This window comes from Anas platyrhynchos, chromosome 1 (genome assembly GCF_047663525.1).
Source record: "Anas platyrhynchos isolate ZD024472 breed Pekin duck chromosome 1, IASCAAS_PekinDuck_T2T, whole genome shotgun sequence".
NCBI lineage: Eukaryota > Metazoa > Chordata > Aves > Anseriformes > Anatidae > Anas > Anas platyrhynchos.
In genome coordinates, this window is record NC_092587.1 from 184635001 (window position 1) to 184659874 (window position 24874).

The window sequence follows — 24874 nt, forward strand, 5'->3', positions numbered from 1 at the left end:
AGGTCAGAATCAGGCTTACCTTCACTGTAGAGCTGACTCTGAACTCAGAACTTGTAAGTAGGTTAAGTGCCACGATCGTGCCTTTCCCAAATCAGAAGACACAAAATAACAAGTAGGTGATGCAAGAGGTAAAGAAACGTGTAAATGATAATCCCTTCAAGTGCACAAAGCCATCAGACTTTTAGAAATGTACCCTTAGCATTGATAAATCTCCAAAACAGTGTTAATCGTATTTGTTATATGCCCACCTGGCAGACTTGTAATCAACAGAAAACTTTTTATTTTATGGCAAATGAAAAGCTGATCATCCACCCAGCATTTTAGAAATAGTCTGAAACAAAAATTTCAGTAGCCACCAAATTCCAAACTCTTCCTTTGGCCCAGGAATTTTCATTTGATCAAGAGCTGAATGTGATTCTCACCTGCACAGGATCAGCAGCAGTAAAGCTTAGGGAAACCTCTGTGTGAAAAACTCCCCAGGAAAATCCTATTACCCCCCCCAAGTCATGCAGAGGCACCGTTTTTATATACTAAGTCGAACTCTGGTTTGGGTCAACAATTCATTATTTTTTAATAAGGGAATAGACAAGCATTTCACCACCAGTACACTGGCATTTCACATTCAGAACCCGTGGATTTATTTTTTATTGTAATGTATCAGTTACAACATCTAAAACGCAGAGGAGCTCCCATTCTTTACAAATAATGCTATTTCAAGAATGAAAACATTCATTGTCTTAAATGCCTGGAATCACAACCGAAATAGCTTGTCGAGGTGCGTTCAGTGTCACTGGCAGTTTTACAATCACTTTTTGAACCTGGTTCATACTATCAAGGAGCATTTCTATCTGTAGCCTAACCCTGTATTGACAGTGATGTTCAAAGAGGTCTATTTGGAGAGTAAGATGGAAGACTTGAATTTGGGGTTTAATCCTCGGTATTTCCAAGTACAAGAAAAATGTAGAGGTAATCTAATTTAGCATGTAATACCCTCAGCTCTGTGTCTACGATTTCCAAAGACTCCCACCTAGCAAAATGACAGCCATAAGCAGATCCAGACACACCACCGTGTGTGTGTGTTCTTCCCTCTGCCTACTCAGTGCAATTTTGCCTTCTTCCAATCAACCTGATCTCTCCTTGGCGTTCTCTCGCACACAGACACAGCTACGCTGCTCTTGCCACAAAAAAACTTCTAAAGACGACAGTAACGGGTGCTAACTTACAGTTCACTTCTATTCTCAGAAATCTTCATTACTGTTTTTTGCAGCAATGCATAAATAAAAGTTACATTTGGTATCCTTTCTTAGCACGGCAAACTCCGGCCCAAATCTTACTCATTTTACCTAAAAAATTGAGCTAGTTCAGAAGAATATTCTGACAAATTATATTTTGGATACCTAGGATAAAAGGTCAGCATGTGCCATAACTTTAAATAGAACTACTATTTTGTATCAGTCCTTCCTTGGATCCAAGAAAAGGAGAGCTTATAGGACAGTAACTCTGAGAAGAGTTCCTAACAGAACACCACCTCTGAGTTTAGTGTTGAAAATTGTGCCAAAGGACGCAAACATCTCTTATTACAGAAGGTTTGTTTCTCCGTGCAATTATTTTTTTTTAAATGTTAGACAAAAAGATATCAGGTGTTGGGTAATCCGGACAAATAGATCAGTACTGCCTAGGTATCATCGAGGATACTGAAGTTATTTTTCAAACTCAATAAAATATGGGTAAGTTTTCTGTATTAAAAAGCAAAAATTAATACTCGTTGGAGCTTTAATTAAAAACATAATTACATTTGACAGCTAAAACAACTGTTTTTTTTGGAAAAATAAAACATTAAAACCTTGCTTGTATACTACAATAAAATTTTACAAAACAAAAACTCAAATAGTTCAAGTACAGCCGGCGTACAACTAAACTAGTTAGAAAATATAACTTAATAGTGATTTGTTTCAAAATATACATCATGTGGAAAAAACCTAGAACCGAGAAACCAAGTAATTACCAGGTTTCAAACAGAGTTTCATCAAAATGAGGTAAATCTATGTCACCAGCCGTCGAGCTTGGTGCTGAAATGGAGAACAGATCCTCAAGGATATCTTCTTCCCTGGGAGGGCTTTCAAAAGCGAGCTTTTTCACACCGGGTTTGCTCACGGCATGGAGTTCGTAGTTACTGTCCTTCACAGGACTGTAATAATTGTGGTCCTCGCTTGTCACTGCTGCTTGTGACCCAGCGGTCTCCTCCGCAGGCAGCACTGCTGGGCCGCTGCTGTCCACCATTTCCATGTACATGCACTCATCCTCACCTCTCGGAACCTCTGAGGAAGCAACAGTGGAAGTGGGGGACAGCAATTCCGCCAGTATTTCATCGTTATTATGGCTAGAGCACCCTGAGGTCACACTGAATTCAGAAGGATTATCTGCAGCATCGATCTGATCCTGCAGTTCCCTCAAGAAGCTCTGCAGCAACTCGCTGTCACTGTGAGGTTCTGCCTGTGACGGGGTGCTCACATCCCCACTTATGGGTTTTCCACGTTTCATCTGCTCCACTGCCAGTCTATCCAGCGAAGCCAACTTCTTTTTCTTAGCATTAAGTTTTTTTAGCAGTTTGAGGCGAAGCTTTCTTGTTTTGTCACTATCCGACTCTTCCACCTTCCCAGCATTATGGCTCGGTGAATGGAATTGAGTTGTTTTACCAGAGGTACTCAGCATATTTCCCGACTTATTCCAAGCTGGGCCTTCAAGAGCAGCACGATTTTTTGCAGGAAGACAAGTGCCTTGAGAAAACCTTCTGAAATTTGATAAAAAATTAGTACCATTGCTCCGAGGAAGTGATGACTTTGGGGCCTCAGTTGCTTTGTTCACGCCTCTGCCCTGAAATCCCCCAAAGTTACTCGCTCTTTTAACTGGCAACGGCATCTCATTTAATTTTTGCACTGAGGGAGTTTTGCAACTTCTCTCAGTCTTTGGAGCTGAGGCACTTGAAGGCATAAAAGAAGTATTCTTGCTTAACATTTTTTTTACCCAGCTTCCAACAAATCCTCTTTTTTGGTCTTTGTGCGAAGGCTGAAAGGAATTATTATCAGCAGAAGAATTTGCAACCTTAGAATGAACTACGGTTTTGCCTGCATCTTTCAGGTCAGGTGATTTTTGCCCAATATTCCCTACTGGTGGCATTTTATGGTTTATCTCTAGTTCTGAATTTAAACCACGTTCTCTGTTAAGTAAATTAGCTCTGTCATCTGTGCTCTGAGCAAGTGATGAATCAGGCGGGTCGGGGTTGTGATTTTGGGGCACAGGAGGGATGATATTTGCTGGGTTCGACTCTTGTAGGGGTAAGCAAATGCTGGAACTTTCAGGTAGCGTGCACACGTTGTTCACAGCTAGATCAGTTGCAGCAATCTCACACGGAGTGTTAGGTGAAAGAGCTGACTCCTGCTGTTCCAGCGTGCCCATTTCAACAAGGTTATTCCCCACCATCTGTCCGTTCGACAGTGATTTACACTCTGAGTCAACCTGAAGCTCTTCAAGCATCAGCGTTACAAGATCATCGTGTGCCAGATTTTCTAAGCCGTGATGAGTTTCAACCTCAGCTACCTGCTGTGGTTTCTTATCTGGAATTCTCACAGAAGCCTCTTTGTGATGTTCTGCAGGTACTTTGTCTACGGCGTTATCAAAACCACAATGCAACACTGAGGAACTTGACTGTGCATTATTAAGAGGCGAATCTTCAATGTTTTTCCTCTGAGCCTCGAAATTCTGTTCTGACACACGGGATGTTTTCTTCTCCCAGATAACAATATGAATCTCTCCTGGAGGAACTTCAAATCTTTTATGTCTCCTGCAGTATGGACCCTTTAAATCATCGCATTCAAGCCAAGTTCCTGAAAAATAAATAGCAACCACTGTAAAGGCTCAGAGACTTTTAAAATTGAAGTCACTATCCTCTGACACTTGTCAAACATTTTTATTAACCCATTCCCCTGACAGGCAGAAAATAATCTTTTTTTTCTCCATTCTTGTATTGGGTCTGGCTGGAATGTTAACTTTCCCAGCAGCAGCCCATACAGTGCCGTACTCTGCAGTTGTAGCCGGAACAGCAGTGTTATCACACCAGTGTTGTGTCTGCTGCTGAGCAGCAGTGGCACAGTATTAGGCCTTTCTCTAACCCTCTTAGGGGGTGGGCAAAAGGTGAGGAGAGAAACATCACTAGGGCAGCTGGCCTAAACCAATCAAAGGGATATTCCATACCATGTGATGTCACACTCAGCAATAAAAGGTGGAAACAGGAAGAAGAGGGGAGGGGTGGGCTCTCGTTTGGAAGACGTCGGTCCTCCTCTCGAACACCGGCTGCGTGCGTTGAGGCCTTGCTTCAAGGACGTGGTCAATCATCGCTCATTTGTGGGAAGTAGAGAGTAATTTCTTTCCTCTGCACTTCCATATAGCCTTCATTTATTTTGTTTGTTTGTTTTCCTCCCTTCTTTTTATTTTCCTTTTTTCCCCTCCCTTTCCCCTTTCCCTTTTTATTTCCCCTTAGTTAAATTGTTAGTTCATGGTAGTCTTTATTTAATTATTATAATTATTTCCCTTTAATTAAACTATCCTTATCTCAACCTGTGAGTTGTTCTTTGCTTTACTTCTCCCCCTCCTCATCTAAAGGAGGGGGAGTGAGAGAGCGGTTGTGGGGTTTAGCTGCCCAGTACGGTAAAACCACCACAATTCTTTATTGCATCAGAAGAAAAACAGGAGGTTTCCACTGCGAAAAGATCACCCACGAGCAGAATTTGCAGCAATATTATTACAGGTCAGTGTAGGTCAACCAAAACACAAAGCTAAGTTTTTTTGTCTGTGCTAACGATGTTGACATCTTGACTGAAAATACCTGCACACGCCTGAGAGAAGAACTACCTCTCAAATTAAGTTTCTCAGTAGAACTTTTCATTGCCTGCGTGGGAAGCAGGGGGGGCTTAAGAGAAACTGCTCATTTTAGGAATCTGCCTCGTCACCTGCAAATTATTCACAGGTCGTGAGCAAATATTTTATAGCTTTAAAAATTAACAAATAGATTTACAGAGCATATACACGATGTATAGGATATTCATAACCAGGTGCTTCCCAGCTGTTTCCTCTATTTCTTCTTAAACTCGGGCAGTAAACGATCTTCATACTGTCAGAACACTTCATAAGACAGCACCTCACTTCCTCTGCACAAGCACGAGGATCAGTATACCGTGCTTACACAGTATTTTTTTTAACTTTTACAAAGTTATGAAAGGAAAAGACTCTACCCAAGTAATTTCTGCCAGTGAGGACAGAACCCTGCTGAACAAGTCAGTTAAACCAAAGTGAAACCTTCACCCTGACTAACAAAGTTTCTACAGGTATTCACAAAATCCTAACATGAAGTTTAGGTTTAGGATACAAAGAAATCCTTGTTATTGGATAGGGACAGTTGAGATTATTCAATAAACCACTATTGAATGTGGAACTCAAAGTATGATACCAGAATTTGTGGTTCTTACCATCAGGATTCAAAGCCCAGGTTATGAAATGCTTCTTATTTGTTTGATACTGAATAACAGATGTTATTTCGTAGAAATCTTTTTCAAACTGAAATGAGTAATTCCTCAGGTTGTTATGTGGCAAGCCTTCCACAAAATGTATCATTAATATTGAGGGTATTCTAATAAGGAGACAATAAAGAAACAGTTTATTACAACAAAATAGTGACAAAAATCCCTCATAGAAAATTACAGCGTTCATCCTTATTAAACACTACTTGTGTTTTCTGTATTTAAGTATTTATCAGAGTTTAAAGTTCTGCATATCTGTAAGCCTAAGGTAACTGTTTGTTTTTGAAAGCAACACTATGTTCAGTAAATGAGGTCTCAGAATTTTATTTTATTTTCAAGTTCACATATTCAAACTTACTTTTCCAAAATCATCCGTCTTCTCTGAGATCTGTCACTGCAATTATTACAGGGAGCAACGTGAACAGCATTAAGTGGATGCCAATCGGGGATTATATTTGTGAATGTTGTTAGTGTTTTCCTACATCTGGAAACACACACACACACAAAAGAAAAAAAAAAGAAAGATGACTTGCTGATCAGAAAACAATGACTATACGTACTTTACAAGGGGAAAAAAGTCAGAAAAATGTTGTGACAAAGACAAATTCTATTCATATGCATGCCATTTGTGTGAATTCCACTGTGACTGCATCGCATCCAAGCGAGCGCTGGATTCAGTTCTGCCAAACACCATCAGTCCCCGTTTGTTCTCAGCAGCTCCGCGACCTTCAGTTGTGCATTATTTGCTCTTTGTCCCTTAGCATGTTATCTCTGCTTCCTTTTCAGCGCAAGACAGAGCTTCCACCAGGATCTGCATAATTTACTAGCTAATACAGAGCTTCAAGGAGAGAAGGAAGCGGTAACAAACTACCTCACAATACATGTGAAACAAGGAGTTATTTTCAAAGGACAGTACATTCAGAGCAAAGATTACATAGAGGTTATACTGTATGGAAACACAACGTATGGGATACGAAGTAAGGTAGCTTCTTCATTCATTAGCCACAGGAAGGAATTCCTCTACATTCATCCTACCCCAGATTTTTCAAGTTTTTAAAAACCACAGTATGTAACAAAAGCTCTTGAACACATCTTATTAACCAGGACTACACATTAGCTGGCTGTCTAACTGATATAATTAGTCCCTTCACATTTGTAGATCTAAAAGCCTATTGTATAAACTTTAGATAATGGAGAGAAACAGGTGTTTTTCAAGTAAAATGAGCTGTCTTCTGAAGGTGCCTCTTCTCTTCTGTTGTCTCTTACAAGGAGCCTAAATGACTAGCTGGCACCTGCAGCCACCCGAATTAAATCAATTCTCAAGAAATTACTTCCTTGTAATAGTATTTTAAAACATATTATGTAAGCAAATCTCTGATTCTTTTGTAATCCACTTTGTCATCCAAGCGAACGTTACAGAAACCCTTCAACAGCAAACGTGTGCCAGGCACACATTCTTTAGAACAGCAACAATCCGTACACCATCAGCAAATGATGAGAGTGAGCATGGCCAGGGCCTTGCAGTTACCTAATATTTCTTTCTTAATTAATAATTAATTAATTAACTCGTTTTCCTAAGACATAATACAATTAAACCAGTTGCAAATGATAGCCTAAAGAATCACATAAAACATCACCAACAAGCTGAAGCTGTTCATAACCTGGAGATGTGAAGAAAAATCACCTAATACATGCAGATTTTAAAAAGTACGGTACAACAGTTACACAGAAGCTGTATATTTATAAACCTCACCGGTCCTGGTGTTTGTAGCCACAACGCATGCATTCAAACTTCCATGAAAATGAATGCAAAAATAGGTTCTCAGCTTGTTGATCCTGTCTTAAGAGCAGAGGGAGTGCAAACAGTGGACTTTCTTCCTCACCTTGAAAGACAGGGCAGAAAAAAGAGCCACTGAGTTTGAAATCAGAAAACAGTACTTCAAGAAGGAAGATAAGCTTACTGCTGTGATTCTAATTTAAGGAATCCCTCTAAGGCTGTACTTGTAATGCTCACGAGCAAAGGCATTGATCCATGTTACCAGGTTGTTCTCAAAGACAGTTTCATGAATGTAGCACAGTTACAAAGATACAAATACACCCTCTAAACTTCACAAGCAGTAAATAACAAATCAGCTAATCACACAGTAAATTATGTGTGTCACAAATTGCAAAATGTATTTGCAAGCTGTCTTGCACGTGTATGTACATACATATTTTTATGTGCTGACATGCTAACAGGCTTTACGTGTAAAGTTTTTCAAAAATAAATACTGAGCTGCTGCACTGACTACTTACCCAATCCACATTTAAGCAGAGGCTGAAGCTGAGTAAAAATTCTGTTTCTGATTTCATTGAGATGTAATTCCGCTTTTGGAAGAACATCTATGGAAAAAAAACACATATGCTTTCATGTATTTATGTGCAACACCTCTACCCTTTCACACATGAGTACCCCTAACATGCACTCCTTCTCCACAAACAGATACCTTTCATATTGATCAAAAACTGCCTAAAACTGTTGGTAAAAATAGACAGCGCTTGGTATTAATTGATTTGAAAATTAGAGAAGAATTTACAAAAGTTATATGTCTTACTGCAGTCTGCTAACCCAAAACAACTCAACCTGACTTAAATTATGGCTAAGAGTGCATACTGATAGCTAGATGGTAAAGACATGTCAGATTAATGCAGCCAAACATTACAAACCCTAGAGGTTTGGAGATTAAGAGTAGATTTTAAAACCTAAAGATCAAAAGCACAAAAATTTGCTTATGTGCTTTGGAATGACATCATACAATTTGTAATAAAGCATTTAAATGTTAAATACTACGTTCCTAAGGCAGCCTTTTCAAAATTTTTGAATTTTGAAATATTTTAAAATGTGTATATCTATATTTGTATGTATTTTAAATTTACAAGTTACAATACTTACGCACGTACACACTATTAGCACAAACAAGAACATAACTTCCACTACACAATCGGGATCATGACTTGCACAAATTAAAGGATTTAGAATAGTTGTGGGAACCATTTCTTATAAATTTTATGTGTATATAAAAAGGTAAAAACAGTTTCTTGCAGCTCTAGTGTTTTTGATTGTTTCAGAAAACAGCCATGTGTAAAAGATACTGAAAAATTAGATAGAAGGGCAAAATCAGTACAACACCTATTCTCCATAATAACACTTTTCTTCCAATCCCCTCTCCACTGGTGCCCAAATAAACTAACCTGTTTTGCAGCAATTCCTGGAAAATAAAAGGTTTAAGCTGTCTCAAACACCACCATATCACAGCGTCCTTCCTAAGGCAAGCAAGCTAACATCCCCACAAAGGGCTCTTCCACACCAGAGCTCCTTTGCAAACACAGCAGCAGCACGTCAGAGGGGAAGGAAAAATCTCTCAGGTGGTGTGACAGCAGAGGGCTTCCAGGTAACATCTGAAAACCTAAAAATCAACCTTTCTGGTAAATAGCAAATATGAACTACTACAGGATTTCTTTGGATTTTTTTTCTGCCTCTTCAAAGTACTTTTTTCTCTGCCACACGGTGGATTAAACCTTTTTTTGATATGCCCACTGTCCTTTCCAGGAAACATACGATATTCTTTAAGTTGTCAATGCTGTTTTAGGACTACAGTCTATATATTCCAGCATACATTTTTGCTGGAATGCCTACTGAAAACAATTTATAAACGGTACTGGCTAGCCAAAGATCTGTAGTAATTCTCTAAAGGCTGATCTCTTAGAAGTTCAGACTTGCGACTCCAATGGGTCCAATCAAACGGACTAGGAAAAATAAATCTTAATGTAAGAGCCTCAAACTGGATTGACAGTACAGAAAATGATCAAAGGCCATCCTAATAGATTACAGTGACACATCCTCCTCTAATTCCAGCTGTGCTGCATAAGAGGTTGCCCTCAGCTGCTCATCGTGGCCTCTGTGCTTGGAGGTTACAGCCCTTGAATCTGTTAAGCTGCACATGTGAGTATTTACTAAAACTTTCCAGACAACATAAACCAGGTTAATCCACAACCAAAATGATCCAAAATGAAGATAAAGACTTAAACAGCATTGCAATAGTTAACCAACATAAGGGGAAGGATAAAAAGTGTGGCTCAACCATTTAATTCACAAATTCTCTACTTGTTATCATGAAAATTGTCATGGATACTTAGTATTTGATGTCTGCTTTCAAAGAGGGCACCTTTACCCCAAGCTAAGCAATTGCAGAGGTCACTGGGAATCTGCTAGATAAAGCACGCAACTCTGCAAATTCATGGTACTGAGCTGGATCTCATTCTTCTATGATCTTGAAATAGAAAGGAGGCCTATTTAAGTGCACTGTACTAAATTCCAAATATATACTTTAGACCAGATCAGTTTGCATATGAAAAAACAGCAGCTGCATTTACTCACCTTTTAATTTACTCCTTTTACAGGTATTCAGAAGCACAGTTGCTTGATTATATTTTGTTAAGAGTCTCTGGAGTAAACATTTTTCATCATCACATTCTTCTGCCAGAGCACATTTTAATGTCTTTAAGTGTACCAACGCTGACAAAACACAATCCAACCAACAAAGATTATGTCTGTTTCTCCACTGCAGACATAAATCCGTGTTATTCGTGGAACCTTTATCACTTCTGAGCGACATTTCAGTCGTTGTCGTGCAGTGTTCAGAATTTGGCAAGAGTTGTTTTCTGGGACTAGGAGTCTTAGGCAGATTTTCTTGATGGCTGTCGGTGTTGGGGGTTGTTTCAAAACCCACATTCTGCTTGAAGGACTCCCCATTGCTAGGATTTTGCTGGTCATTTTGTAACACATCATGTGCACTTAACTTGGGGATAGGTAAGCCGTTCGCACAGTTTTTGACAACAGGGTCCGTATTAACAGGCTGCTCAACATTTACCACATTATTAGTCCTGCCTCGTTTCGGTTTTGATTCAACGGGAGAAAAGTCACTGATATCACACAATTTCCTTTTCTTATCAGTAGATGGAACTTGGTGATTTTCTGAATCGGCAGAAATAATGATGCTGTTAAACGGTTTATAACCAAGTGGGTAGATACACTAAAGGGAAGGAAGAAAGTTAGAATGAGATCTACAATGCAATTTCAGGTGAACAAGAGCTAAAAAAACGTACAAACCATATTCTCAGAATGGAATGTAGGACTTGTGTGAAGTGATATTTTAATGAAATCAGTACGTAAATTCAACATACGTAAGGCAGACAGAGAATTTCATCCAACTACTATCTTATAAGCAATTGTGAATTATATCTATCAGTAGTAACAATCAACGTTGCTTTTCCAATAAAATCCAAACTCTCCACTTCCAGCCCCAGAAGGACACCCTAATTCTGCTAAGGAGAGCCCTCTTCTCTCACTCTGCAAAGTCCATTCCTTCAGGGTACAAATTTGGCACCAAGGTATCTTTCAGTTCAGCCCAATGCACTAGACCACATGGTGTTAGGGTCTGACAAACGTGGCTGTTCTGCAACTGGGAGAACGCAGTCAAATCCCCATCTCTGAAGGTGTAAAGCCTTATGGCAAAGGCCTCAACACAAGCCAACAGAACTGGTGATCAGTGTAATACCTGAGGATTCTCACAAAGAAAAATGGACTCTTGAAAATTGATGCGGTAAGTGCGTAAAGTTTGGATCTCGCCCTTGGCTTTGCAGACTGGACAATATTCAGACGAACTTATCTCCACAGAATTACAGCTCTAAAAAAAAATAAAAAAAATAAAAAAAATAGCTGAAAAACTTGCTCTTTATATATTATCCCAAGTTAAGACATACATCCATACCAAGATAGAAAAGCAATGTGTAACTTCTAAGCACGTAACACCCAACAGAGTATAAAAAACTCAACTAGATTAGGTTTTGTCCTTATTTATAAGATACATATTCATAGGGTAGAATGATCTTTGTGAATTTATCTTTTTACTTAAGCATTCAAATATTTAGCAAGGCATCTTTAACAACACAATTTTGCAACATTTCATTCTAGTTATGCTAAACCAAAGGACACTTATTGCCAGGGAACACAAGCTCAGATCTTTGAACTATGAATAAGTTCTCATAGGAATGCACAGTCATAAAAGTAGTGCTCATATTACGTTCATAGACATAGATCTGGTTATAATAATCTTTCGCCATTGTTATAGATTTCCGTGGAAAATAATGTGGAGATTTATTTTGTCTTTTTTGTAAAATTAAGACCAATTAAAAATCTCTCAAAGCAGAGAAAAATATGAACTTTGCACACATGTAAAATAAGTTTCAACTGACTTTTCCCAAATACCCCACCATGTGGAGTGTCGATTTCCCTATACCAGTCCCTTCTCCAATCACTTGCAAACCATTTGTAGTCTTCTGGGTATCCATCACTCTGAGCCACTGGCTAATTTATGTCACTTGTAACAATGTCATGACCACTAAGGATTTTTTCAAAGACTCCTGAAAAATAAGAAGCGAATACAACAATTAAAGAAAAATTCAGTTAAATTTTGGAGAAAAAAAAATATACCAGCAATAACGCAGCCCATATTACCTGTGAGAATGAATTCAGAAAAGTATTTTCTCAATGGAAAATACTTATTTTCTAGCGCATATTGAACTCAAAACTTTAATTTAAGTCACACACCAGATTTAACAGCTTTAGGCCCTGAATTTACAAACTTATCTATTCTTTGCACCCTCAAGGTCTCATTTATTTTCCAAGTGCACTATACTTTGCAGAAATGTAGACATCTTGCCCAGGCATCTCAACTTACTGTATCTAACCCTCAGAATTAAGGAATTTCTTTAAAAATGGCTACAATGAGCTCTCACTCTGTTATAGACAGAGGAATAAAACAAACCTAAAAGCCCAAAAAACACTTCAGCGGCTTTCAAAACCGTGACTTTAATGCATAATAAACTATAAAAAGTTTATCCTGTTCTGTTATTTTAATGATGTTATAGACATCCTAGCAAACTAAAGTTCTTCTGCAGTATCATTGCTACATAAATCTATTGCATATTTTACAAATAACATCACAGAGTGAATTTCGTATGATTTCTGGAATTCAGGGCCAAATTTTGCCTTTCTCACATGTCACACACACACACACTTATGGTGGAAGAGTTCAGTAAAAACAAGCTAGACGCATCAGAAAGCAGCTCCTTAAGCCCTTGTAAACCCATTCCTTCGCTGGCACTGAAGCTAACTACATCTTGAACCAGCCAGAAAAGGAATTTAAACCTCCAGGAACCGATTCTTCTGTTCCTGCTGACTTCAAAGGGAAAAATAAATAGAATATATATATACATTTCTGATTCAGAAGGACGTTACGGCAAATTGAATAGCGAAGTCATCAAGGTTAATATCTTCCTTTGAGCCATGACTGTTTCTTGTTCATTACTTCCACTGACCAACAACCTTCCCCACAGCATGATGCCCCTTCAACACTTCTTTACCCTACAGAACTCAGATTGCAGTTCCTTTTGAGAAAAGGCATTCTTGGAGACCTGCACGAATACCAGTTCAACCAAAATCATCCCTAATACCGGGCAAAGGAGACCCTACAGAACTGGACAGATTGCTAAAAATCAACAGTATTAATAAATTTTAAGAAGTGCAGCCTGTAGAATGTAACAACTCTTTTCCAATCAATCCCCTATGACCACTTGAGAGGGTCAAAACAAGATGCTGGTGTATCCTGCTGACAATTTCGAGGTGCTCAGCAGCACTTTTCAGAATTAACCAGGCTGCAGCACAGTATAAACTGACTTATAAAACTAATGGCTTCAACAAAAGGTGAGAAAGTATCAAACCATGTGTGCCTTAGAGATTATGTTTAGTTTTCAAAGTAGGGTGAAAATGTACAAGCAACATGGTCCCAAGCTCACTCAAGGTAAAACTTAATAGATTAGCTAAAAGTATGTAAGTGTATTAGACTACAAAGAAAAGCCAAGCTCTCCAACTTCTGACATGGCAGCAATGGCATGATGACACTGTGCCTCACCTATTACTCCTTGTCTAGCTAGGACTTCGTTTTTTTACACAATTAATGAAGTTGCACAGGTATCAGTCCTACTAAGACACACAGCAACTTCATGCTCCAAACTATAGCTAATAGGAAAACGTCTCTAACTTTTTCCAGAGGGCTTTTATACAACTCCTTGGCCTGAAGCAGTGTCAGGCCTCTAAAATAAACAAAATATGTAGATGACATGACTGGAACCCTAAGCAATTTCTCACCACATAAACACAAATCATCTTGACGTGCTCTGTATGTTGTTACTTCTGCTCTTCTTTTTTAAAGCTTAAATACTGTTTTGAGATGTACGGTGCCTCCTTGGGTGACATGGGTAGTAGGGGGATGGTTGGACCAGATGATCTTGAAGGTCTTTTCCAACCTTAATGATTCTGTGATTCTATGAATCACCCAGCAGTAGCGCTACAGTGCATTTATTGCCCTTCTGAATGTAATAAACATTAACAAAATCGTCATTTTTTTTTTCATACATCAACCACCAGTGAATAAAATCGATCTGCCAGCCCAAGATGCACAGAATGGGTCCATGGGGTGTGCCTGTACATCAGCACATGTAAAGTTACAGCAAGCTACTAGCAGCCGCTGCACAAAGTACAAAACCTGCACATCAGATCTGCAGCTGCCATGAAAAATTGCCACCCAAAAGCCTGCTGGATGAAGGACTGACACAACCCGTTGTAGTAATGTGTAATATCTGCATTACAGATAGAAGTGTGCTTTCAAGCTTACTGGGTCATGCTTTAAAACATTTACACTACTTTTCTTATTTAAAAAACATAATGCAAAATGTGCTGCAGACCTGGTATAATTATTGGGCTGCTTACGGTTCCCTGGGTAGCTAAGTTGATCTAACGGCTCACTGCTGCATGATAGGGATGTTTTTCCTCTCTTTCCTCCTCTTTCCCACTCCCACACCATCCCTGGCAGCTCACATCCTCACTGGGCTTTCCACGAGCTAACTGAACACACAAAACAGCAGGAAGCTCAGTAAAACACAGCAGCTTTTTCTGCTATTTTTAATCAGTTAAATCGGCCTATGAGAAGGTCTGATGAGCTCTGGAGGGAAGAAGACAGAAAACATGGAAAGTGTCAAGGACTTCTACACTAAAAGGGACCTTGGCTTGTTGATAAGAGGAGCTATGCCTTGTGGCACAGTAAAAACAAAAATCATCTACAAGCTGCAGGTGTCAGAACAGTGATCACATTTCAGTGAAGAGAAAATCTTTCTGCCTAAAGGTGAAAGGGACACTAAGAAGGAAGCCCTTGTAAATCACCTCAAAAATCTTCATTCCTTCATCAAGGGAATATTGATGGGAAAGGATGGAAAGAAACAAACTAAGGTCTGAGGAAAAAAAGTCATGCAAGTTTATATTCCCTGTGTTATACATGTGTTCTTTACATGTCTTTTTTTTTTTTTTTAAATCTGAAACTAAACAACAAACTAAAGATAAAAACAGTGATGTTGGAGAGTAAAGCAGCTTGCAATGTGATTGCTGTCCTAAGGGATCTGGACCTCTCTGAAATGTCCTGAGGTAAATGCTTGGATGCGTGTATAACAAGGGGACAAGGATTAAGCATTTTATTGCCATGTCATCGAGCACTTGTGAAAAAAAGGAGAGTTAGGTGTCAAAAATAGAGCCTGAACTGGTGCAGTTTATGCCAGTAAGAGATGCAAGGTCTCAGGAAGGGGCTTGGTGCAGGCAGAGCCCCAGCCTGGGGGCCAGGGGGGTCAGGGCTCCAGCTGGAGCTGGCTGCTGCCCTTCGACACTAAGAGGCATCCAGGTGCTTCAGATAAAGCTACGGTTAAACAACCTCCTTAGTTTTTAGTCCACATCCAGTGTGCTCCACACTACGGCACGGCTGCAGAGGGAAGAACACACGGTTAATGGTCAGAGCACAGGCAAGGAGCACATGGGGCACGTGCGTGCGTAGACACACCGGTCCCTCACCCTGAGGGGGCTTTTCCCCGGCAGTGCTTCCAGCCAGCGCTCCCTGAGGGCACACACACCATAAACCCACGGCTACTGACGAGAAATACTCAGTCGGCATTCAGCACCGCGCCCGCTCCACCGCCACCTCCCGCACAGCCCAGCCGAGCCGGGACAGGGCTGGACGCCGCACTACTCACCCGATAAAGGGCTCTCGGCGTCTCCCCTCGCTTCTTTCGCTTCCCCGGGCTCCCCGAGCCCCCTCAGCGGGCTGCCCTAGGCGGGTTGGGGCAGTCCTCCATCGGGTTCCTGCCGCCTCACGCCGCCCGCCTCAGCCGCGCAGCTTCCGGCGCCTCCCCGCCGCCATGTCGGGAGCCTGCGCGCTGCGGGCTGGGGGGGCGAGGGGGGCTGAGGCGTCTCCTCCTCCTCCTTCTTTCTCCTCCTCCTCCTCTTTTCCCTTGGTGGCGAAGGGCTCAGCTCGCTGAGGTGGCCGAGAGAGGGCTTCTCCTGGCCGGCCGTGGAGGTTGGGTGTGTGGGAGACGAGGCTGGGATGGCTGGGTGCGTGATGCATCCATGCAAACCCCTCGGTCAGGGTTTGAAAAGAAAAAAAAAAAAAAAAAAAGCATTTGGTGTTGTACGCTGTACATCGTGAAATTCATAGTCTGTTGGCTTCGTGGTAACGTCTGTAAGCTGGTTTTTGCTGTCTGAGCGCTTCCTTCTCTTTGCGTAGCGGTGGTTTGAAGTTTGATGTTTTTGGGGTGTCTTTGCTGGAGGGAGCTGTTTGCCTGGCTGGAGACTGATTGCAATGACATTTGGTAATAATTTTGCGAGGAGTACTTTTTAACCTTGTCTTTTGAGCCATTAGTATCATTGGTTTCATTGTGGAGGATCTACTTCTTTTCCCCAGGAGCATAAAGCGCTTTGGGGTATGTTTAATAGGGGGGAGCTGGCCCTACAGCCATCGAGGCCAGTGCTCCTACACACGGCACATCAGGCACGGCGTGTGTGTTTCATCTCTTTCAGTTGTTTTAGTTGAATGTTAAGGCTGGTCAAATAATGCAATATGTTGAATAATGTCATGGTGTAACTTAACTGGAGCTGTATGCATGCAGTGATTTTCCTCGTGGCATTTTAGGGTACTGTACATTGTGGTTTCAGCACTGGTAACGTTTACTTAAGGTCAAAATACAATGTTTGGATGTATGAAAATTACTATATGTTCTGTATATTAATTTCAATAATAAATTTTAGCTTGTTTTCACTGTAGCTCAAGTTTTTACTTTTGCCAGGGTGACTAGAGCCCCCTGTTTTGTTTTGGGCTTCCATCAAACATGAGTGTGTGCTGCCTAACATCATGGGGTAAAAGCTGTTTGCTTGTGTGGATTTGAGCTCTCGAATGATTAAGCAGGCTTCTTCCCTGCTTGTTAGTGTGGACTGACTTTGAAAAAGCCCTGCTATAGATTGTAATTGTCTGATCGGTTGGAATTTGTGACTCGATGCTGGTAAGATGTTAAGGTCAGCTAATGCCTTGTTTTTCTGCTTTGGTTTGGTTTGGTTTTGTCCTCAGCTGTTTTGGTAAGTTAATGTATGTCTCAGGTATTTTCTGTATCCTGGGAAGTGCCACAGAATAATTTGCTGGTGTTCCTCCCTGATGTGCAGGATGAATAAAGGCAGGCTTGGGCCAGAGAAAGAATCCAGACCGGAGTTTATGTATGTGAAGAGGGAGTTTCCCATGACCTTGAGGAAGAGTTTACATCTTGGCAAAGAAAAGAAACATCTCACAATACAGTAAATCTTCATTCAGTCTGAACAAAACAGCACAAAAGTAATAGTTATTACATGATGCAAACTCCAGAGTCACCAGGAATTGGTTTGGATGTTCCAGATGTGGGCTGGAAGGCTTTAGGATCTAGTCGGGCTTGCGATTTGTTCAAATGTTGTTTCCTCTGACATGGTTTGGCTTGACTAAACTTAGTCTAGTTTTAGTTAACAAACTGTATGAGCACTTGATTTGTTTCTGGTTTTATTGACTTATGCCTTCATCTCCTTAAACTGGCTATAGTTCACATGGGAAGAGTAGAAGGGGTTTCTGATAGGATTTTTGAAGCTGCTTGGGTTCAGGCAGGTGTGCTAGCTATCTGATTTAACTTTTGTGTCAGTGTCCTCTCTTTGCAGTCTTTTCAAACATAATCTACCCACTTTGTAATTATATCTGCAGTAAAGACTTTAAAACAGCGTAAGAATTCATTTTCATTTATTATATTTCTAAAAGGCATGTGTGGAATGGGCTCTTTCCATGACTGAAGCCTCCTCAACGTGGGAATTGAGCATGCAATGTAACAGGAAGAAAACTTCCGTTCCTTTTTTTTTTGTTAGTCTATTCAGATATGGAGGAGAAAATTGAGTTATATAGAGGCTTTTTTTACACCCCATCCTAAGGAGAGCTCAAAAAATGAGCGGTGCTAAGGCTTGATAAATATGTTGTTTTCAAATCTGTACCAGGAATCATTACCTGGAAAATAATTATGAATGTTGGGGAAATAATATTCTGGGTATATAGATAGTAGACTGTACTCAGGCTGAGAACATATGCCGTTCATGTGTGTCTTCTAAAAATATTTTCACATGCAAATTACATACCCGTTGGCTGCTTGCTTCTAACCAGATTGTCACTGCATGGCTGATGGTTCCCGAGAAATCAAATACGGAGTGGGAGGTACCAACTGAAAATCTTTGCTTTGAACGTTTTGTTTTTCAGGGTTTGTGTTTGCTTGTTGTTTTTTTTTTTTTCTTTTTCCAAAAACTAACAAAATTAAAATTTAGAGGTACAAAGTACCTTTTTGAAAATCTAAGAAGAATCCAATAACTAATTAACTATCTGTATACCTCTTTTTTTTCCTGTTTAATGCTTAAATACATCAGTAATGTTATGTTAACATTATAACAGGAAAGTTTACAGTCATAATCTCAGTTTTGGTAGGTTTTGTGTATATAAAATCCAGATTTCTGTGATTGTAAACCTTACTGCATTTCATAACTAACTTTAAGTCCACAAACTGGATTATTTTATTACTACTGACGTTACTGATGCTGATAGGTACTTGCAGTATCCCTTGGCCTTTGCATCCTAGGATTTCAACCAAAGAAAAGGAGGTCTTTTTTGAGATGAGGGTTTTAAAATCACTAGCCAAAACATGCACTTGGTTCTTTTTTAGCTGCTGACCTATTTAAATCCTTTTTTTTTTTTTTTTCCTGGAGTAAATACCTCTTGTAAGACATTTTTATGGCTATTTTGCTCCTGAACTTTTGAAAATAAATGCTACGTTTACCCTACTGTAGTATCTATAACCTTGACAAAGGAAGAGAAATCAATTCACTGCTCTGAGGTAAAGGTTTTGTTTGTTTCCCTGACTCTTAAGGGTGGTTCTTATTTTGTCATCCTTAACAGGAGCATCTTCTTGCTCTGTAACAGAGGTGGAAACTGTTATAAACAGAACACTTTAAGCTTGATGCAATGTTCTTGGTAATCGTGGCAAAGATTTCCATTTGGGAATTTCAGCTGCTCTTCAAAATATTTTTTTCTTACATTTTATTCTGCTCTTTGAGTTATTTTACCTCCCTGTCCTACAGCTTGTATCTCTCTGACTCCAATCCAACAGGGAACAGTAGTCAAAACTTAGCAGGTTTTGGATTTTTAGAAATGAATTGCTCTCAGGAATATGTCTACTGGGAAAGCATCACTGATGCAATGCAGTTTTGACAGTGTGAAACCAGGGATGTTTTTTCTGACCATGGTCACTGTGTTTGTGTCCTCAGGACTCCTCCAGTACAGTTTGGGTATGTTCCTGTGGCATCATGGTGTTATGCTGTAAGTCGGCATAAGTTTTAGTGCTGATGGGAGAGATTGACTTGGACCCAACATGAGGTGATACAACAGCAGCACAGCAAAATTCAGGGTTTTGTAAGTGCCAAGATCGTTCTTTGTCAGCTGTTTATAACAGCAAGGACTTTAAAAAGTCACCTGGAGGCCTGGAGGTGCATTGGTTAAGACAGAAAAATAAAAAAGATCAGGGCAAGCAAAGTGTTTTGAAATTAAGTGAAAAAAATCATGGTTAATTCTTCATGCCCAGATAAGATGTGCTGGTTTCTGGTCTCATGATATTTTTTGTATGTGTGTTTTTGTTTGTTTTACTGATGTTGGTCTCTAAAGGTTGATTTTACTTGAGTCTCCCTTTTCCCTTTGTTTTGGCTTTGTACTGGTTTTCTCTTCTGCTGCATGGAAGTCTGAGACTTCTAAGGTGTGATTTCTTTTTTCTTAGCTTTGCTTGTAGTTTGAAATGATCGACTCGTGGCGGAGTTCAAAGCCATTTATATTGGTAAGGTGACTCATGAGTTTTGAGAGCAGCACCTTTCAGCAGTAGCATCTGAAGGTGGTGTTTTGCAGGACTCAGGAAAATCAGGATGATGCTGGTTTGTGCTGCTTCTCTTTTCTGTGGTTTTATAACAGGAAAATAAAATTACACCTATGCAAACGTACAATGTTGAATCTAACATATGACACTTTAAAAAAGGATCTAGTTACTTCATTCGGATTTCAAAATTACTTTGGAAGTTGCCTGCTTCGTTTTCTTGAAAACAAGCAATAATCAAACACATTAATAAAAGATGAACCCATATGAGTTTTGGAAAGCTTCTACGTATCCTGCCTGCAGAACAGTTTAGATGTTAGTGGAATGAAGAATATTAAATAATGTGCTGGCTAAGAGATGAACCAGATCTTATTACAGTCTGTAACTTGCTCCAAGGCACTTTAAAAAAAAAAAAAAAAAAAAAAAAGTATTCTAGTTTCTGTTACTTTCAAGATTTTCAACTTCTGATACTTAGAGGAGTATGAGAGGTCTTGAGAAAGGAAGAGGAGCAATGATAAATTTCGTGAACGTTTTAAAAGTGTGAACTCATTCATTCCGTGTACTGACATATTGTTACCTGTCCATCACGGACTTTTCCCTCCAGTCTCTTATATACTCGAGCTAAAACTTAAGAGGACAGTGCCAAACATTATTTCTTAGTCCTCATACTTAAACTCAGATTATTTTTTTTTTCTCTCCACAAACAATTTAGGAAAACATCCTGGGTAAGGATGTTTATACTGTTATAGTTACTGACATGCATGTGCAGAGGATCAGGTTAGTCTCATCTCTTTCTAGTAAGTACTGTATAAATACAAAAAATATATATGTTCTCAGCGGTTTGAAAATACTTGTCCCATCTCACCTTTCTTGAATTGCCAACATACTGTGTGCTTTCCTGATTTTTCACAGAATTGCATGAATCTAGATTGTTAAGTTTGCTGGGGCTGGTTGTGTGTGAACTTAAAATATACCTGTAAGCAAAGCCTTTCCTGTTTTTGCATTGCCCTCTGGTTTGGGGGTTGTGGGTTTTCTCTTGTTTTGTTTGTGTTTAAGTCTAAAAAAGTAGCACTGGGCTTAGTGCTACTGTGTTTTTGTGAAACAGCTAGTGAGTGTGAATTAATTCCTTTAGGTGGGGTTGGTCAAACGGAGAAAATAATCGGTCTTTGTGAAGTGCAGGACGTAAAACCAGACACGTGAACTATCTATTTTTTGGTAGTGCTCGAAGGCCACATCAAGACTGAATTTGCTGTGCTGGTTGCTGTAGGAATACGCATGGTTCTTCACCCTCAAAACCAAAATGTTAGGCGTGAAGACCATTATCCTTCTCAAATAAATAAATAAACACAGATTTCCCAATTTCCCAAACTGTTTGTAAAGCATTTTCCTGTAACTTAGGGCCTCCGTTGTTTGGGGGTGGAAGGGAGGTGGTTGGAGGAGGAAACAAAACCAAATCTGTTACTCTCAATATTTTTTTCCCCCCCTTGGTGCCCAAGATATCAATGGTTTAGCTTCTAGCTGAAACCACAAGTTGCCACCTCTGGTTTGCTGCTGTAAACTTACCACCCCGCTAATTCTCATGTGCTGCAACCTGCTGGCCTGTTAAATGGATCTAATTGCATGTCCTCTTCCCTGTCAATCTCTCAACCTTTCTTTCTGCTTTACAATTAGAAATAACACACTCCAGAGCCGTGGTAATGTTCAGTAATTGTTCCACATAAAGCCTAATTTCCACCTTTGCCTTTAAAACAGGAGGGGCTGGCTGTAATTGTCCCTTTCAGCCTGACAGTGCTTTTTCCTTCTGCCAGAGGTGGTATTAACTGGCCACGCAGCGAATTTTCATACAGCCTGCAGCGTGGTAATGGAGGAGGTTTTGAGGTGTGCTGGTGTCACATCACTGGGATACTGGGGTAGTCCTCTGTACACAAGGCAGTGTGAGTGACATTCAGAGCTGTCTTTTTGTCTTGTTTTCTAGTCCAAGTTGTCAAGAAAGTGGTTTTGCACTTTGACAAAAACTCAGTCAACATCTACTAAGCTGCTTCTTACATAGCAGCAGTACCTGGCAAGGTTTGCACGTATCTGTCTGTATGTGGTATCACAAAAGCATCCCCATACTTTGTTCCTTCCTCCCTCAGACAAGGGGCCAGGACAGTCAGTTGTTACTGGGTGTTCAGGTTTTAAGCTTTCTGTCTCAACTAGAATGTCACAGAACATACGGGGTTGCCATAAACATGCAAACGCAGTTGCTTTTGTTGCCAGCAGGTATTTTTCAGTGAATTTTTTTATTTTTTTTTTAACAGAAAAGCAACATAGTATTAAACATACTATTAAAAGGGAACCTAAATAATTAGTAAAATCAATTATTCAGCTTTATTAAGCAGAAAAATATCAAATAAGTAGTGCTTGTTAATCAAAAAATATTTAATATGTTTGTCAAGATTATAAAATAAAAATATCCAAGATGGGAATTTTATATCAGTAGTTTTAATATCAGGTCAAATAGGGACAAGCCCTCTATGCAATCCAACTAGTATTAAAAAGCCCTCCACGCAATCAAAAATACAGCAGTGGTCGTTAATGAATGCTTTGGGAAGGCAGGTAAATAACGTCTTGAACAAGTTTAACTTAAATTTAAGAGCAATTTGAAAGGTTTTCAGTGCATTTCTTAAAATATTGACGTTCAAAAATGCCTCTCAGATGGGAGAGAGCAAGGTTATTGATGCTGCTAAAGTGCACAGCCAGTCGTTGTACATCTTACTGCTTTTTCTTGTTGTTGTTACCATTTAAAGAGCATTTTTTTTTTAGTTTTCAGTAGTGTCCACAATCAACAAAAATCACCATGAAATCCTGATGAATGAACCAAATAAAAATACTCTGTACTCTTTCCATTATATAAATTTAGTTTTAATTAAGTTGTATTAGTACTTGAGGTTATTTATATTAGAAGGAAATAAATACCTAAATAAAATCATTCTTTAGAAGATGAGTTTTTCTTTTCTCTTTAAGTAGTGTCCCAGAGTTCATGTATCACTGTACAGTGTAAATTGTTACTGTATTTCATGCTTCAGAGCAGAGGGACTTTACTGAATTAGTGTAAGGCAAGCTGCCTTTGTAATTCATGTTTGTGTTGTTGGATAATCATGGTTCTATAAAATATATCAGCTTTTTCTTTTTACATTTGGATTGTTTCAGTGATTTTATTTTTTCATTTTAAACTATCAGTGCTATGCCATATTAAGTCACTTCTTCATGCGTGGAAAGAAAAGGTATAAAACTGAGTACAAACCTGAACTGCTGGTGCCAGTGCTGTTGTTTTCTCCGGTTTTATAGGTATCTCTCAGACCAGGACCTCTATCCTGTACTCATCAACCTGTGAGACCTAACGAGAAGCCAGGACCCAGCCGTGTGCATCCTCCCTCACTCAGTAGTTCATCACCCCCTACTTCACTCCATCCTGTTCTTGTACATCAAAACCTACTCACGTATGGCAGGGCCACTTCCAAAATTACTCTTAAAACAGAACATACTTAGCAGATGTTAAACATGAAATAAAAGTGTATATACTTCTATACTACATAAGTGTATATACACTATATATTGTATGTATATATAACTATATATATTGTATATACTTAGAACCATGGTGCACTATAGTATATAAGTACTGTGTGGCAAATAACTGCTCCCACAAACCCTTCTGCAGACAACTAAAGCCCTCAAAGGCAGTTGAGTGCATTTGGTTGAGGATTACCCGTGATTAGTGGTCTGCAAGGTTAAGAGTACGACTTGTGCCATTAATGAGCGCTCGTGTATTAACGCTGCTTTGAGCAGGGGGTTCAGCTAGGTGACCTCTGACGTCTGTTCCAACAAGAAGTTTGTGTTTATCACACTTGTGTTGTGCAAACAGATACTTCACTTAAAAACCAACATATCAATTGTATCATTTAACCCTTGGCAAATCGTTGCCATTAATTTTACTTACTGCATCATGGTGTAGCACGGAGATGCAAATTTGAACCAAGTTTAAGGTTTAAAACAGAATAAGGAAAGAATCCATGCCTTTTCACATATCACATCCAATTCCTTGCATACGGTTTTAGATTAAACTGAATTCCTCGTATTCCTAGCATACAGTTGACTCAGTTGCAGTTCTGGAACTAATTCAGAGTACGTAGTGCCTGAAAATGCAATGCTTTATGTGCAGCTGAGCTGTGTGAAGCAACTTAAACTTACTTGGACTATTTCATGTGTGGCTAGCACTGAGGTTGTAACAAAGCCATCATGCAGGTTAGCAGCCTGAGTAAAAAAGACTCGAGGCCTAAAAACTAAAAAACCTGATAACTTTCCAAAGCACCAACTCAGAACGTGATAGGGAAATTCTATATTTAAAAACAACCAAACAAAACTGTGTAAGATTATTCTCTGTAGATTCTGAATATATGTAGATGTTGCCACAGCTGCTTGAGTTTAATAAGCAATACATGTTAAGTGATTTTTCCAATGAATTTTCCATTATTTCAGAAATGGTATTTTGATTAACACTAGTGTGAACCTTCTTGTTGAGATGTATGGGGAATTTGTGTGGGTTTCCTTCTCTTGTCTGGATAAAATTCATACCTACTGGTACCTCCTTAACTGTTTCCATTTAGTACTGTTAATTATTGACTTTTAAGCCAAAAGTTGGTGGTGAGGGAGGAAATCTCCAAATTACTGGCCGTAAAAGGCCAACCACTTTCACACGCAGGTGACCAAAACTGGGTTTATGCAACTTTTTAACCCTTCCAAATATGTGGTACAGCCACTGTAACAGAATGGGGTTGTGCTGTCTCGTTGCAGTGTATTCAGGGACATACTTGGTTGCTTGTATGCTTTTATTAAGAAATTAAAGGTTGACAGTGCTATAGCTGAAGTAAGTCATG

At 39.5% G+C, this 24874-nt stretch overlaps 1 protein-coding gene and 1 long non-coding RNA gene across 5 annotated transcripts in view; one reads left to right on the top strand and one right to left on the bottom strand.

Moving 5' to 3' along the window:
• LOC140001331 (uncharacterized) overlaps positions 1-7860 on the top strand; it is a 9512-nt gene extending 1652 nt beyond the window's left edge. Inside the window, exon 2 of the long non-coding RNA XR_011806464.1 lies at positions 6360-7860. This is a non-coding gene — a long non-coding RNA (uncharacterized lncRNA). The remainder of the gene's footprint in view (positions 1-6359) is intronic.
• Positions 615-15887, bottom strand: USPL1 (ubiquitin specific peptidase like 1). 4 transcript variants are annotated; one of them, XM_072032642.1, is made up of 9 exons: positions 15747-15886; positions 11868-12035; positions 11171-11299; positions 9991-10645; positions 7869-7955; positions 7327-7456; positions 5932-6057; positions 5523-5683; positions 615-3884 (listed from the first exon to the last, which is right to left on the bottom strand). In XM_072032642.1, exons 2-9 carry the CDS (start codon positions 11961-11963, stop codon positions 2002-2004), a joined length of 3267 nt encoding a protein of 1088 aa, XP_071888743.1. In that variant the 5' UTR covers positions 11964-12035; positions 15747-15886; the 3' UTR covers positions 615-2001. The 4 variants fall into 4 exon arrangements, with proteins under 4 accessions (XP_071888743.1, XP_071888745.1, XP_071888744.1 ...); XM_072032644.1 differs by lacking the exon at positions 11868-12035 and having other exon boundaries at positions 15747-15887; XM_072032643.1 differs by having other exon boundaries at positions 11939-15808.
• Between the last annotated feature and the right edge of the window lie 8987 nt (positions 15888-24874).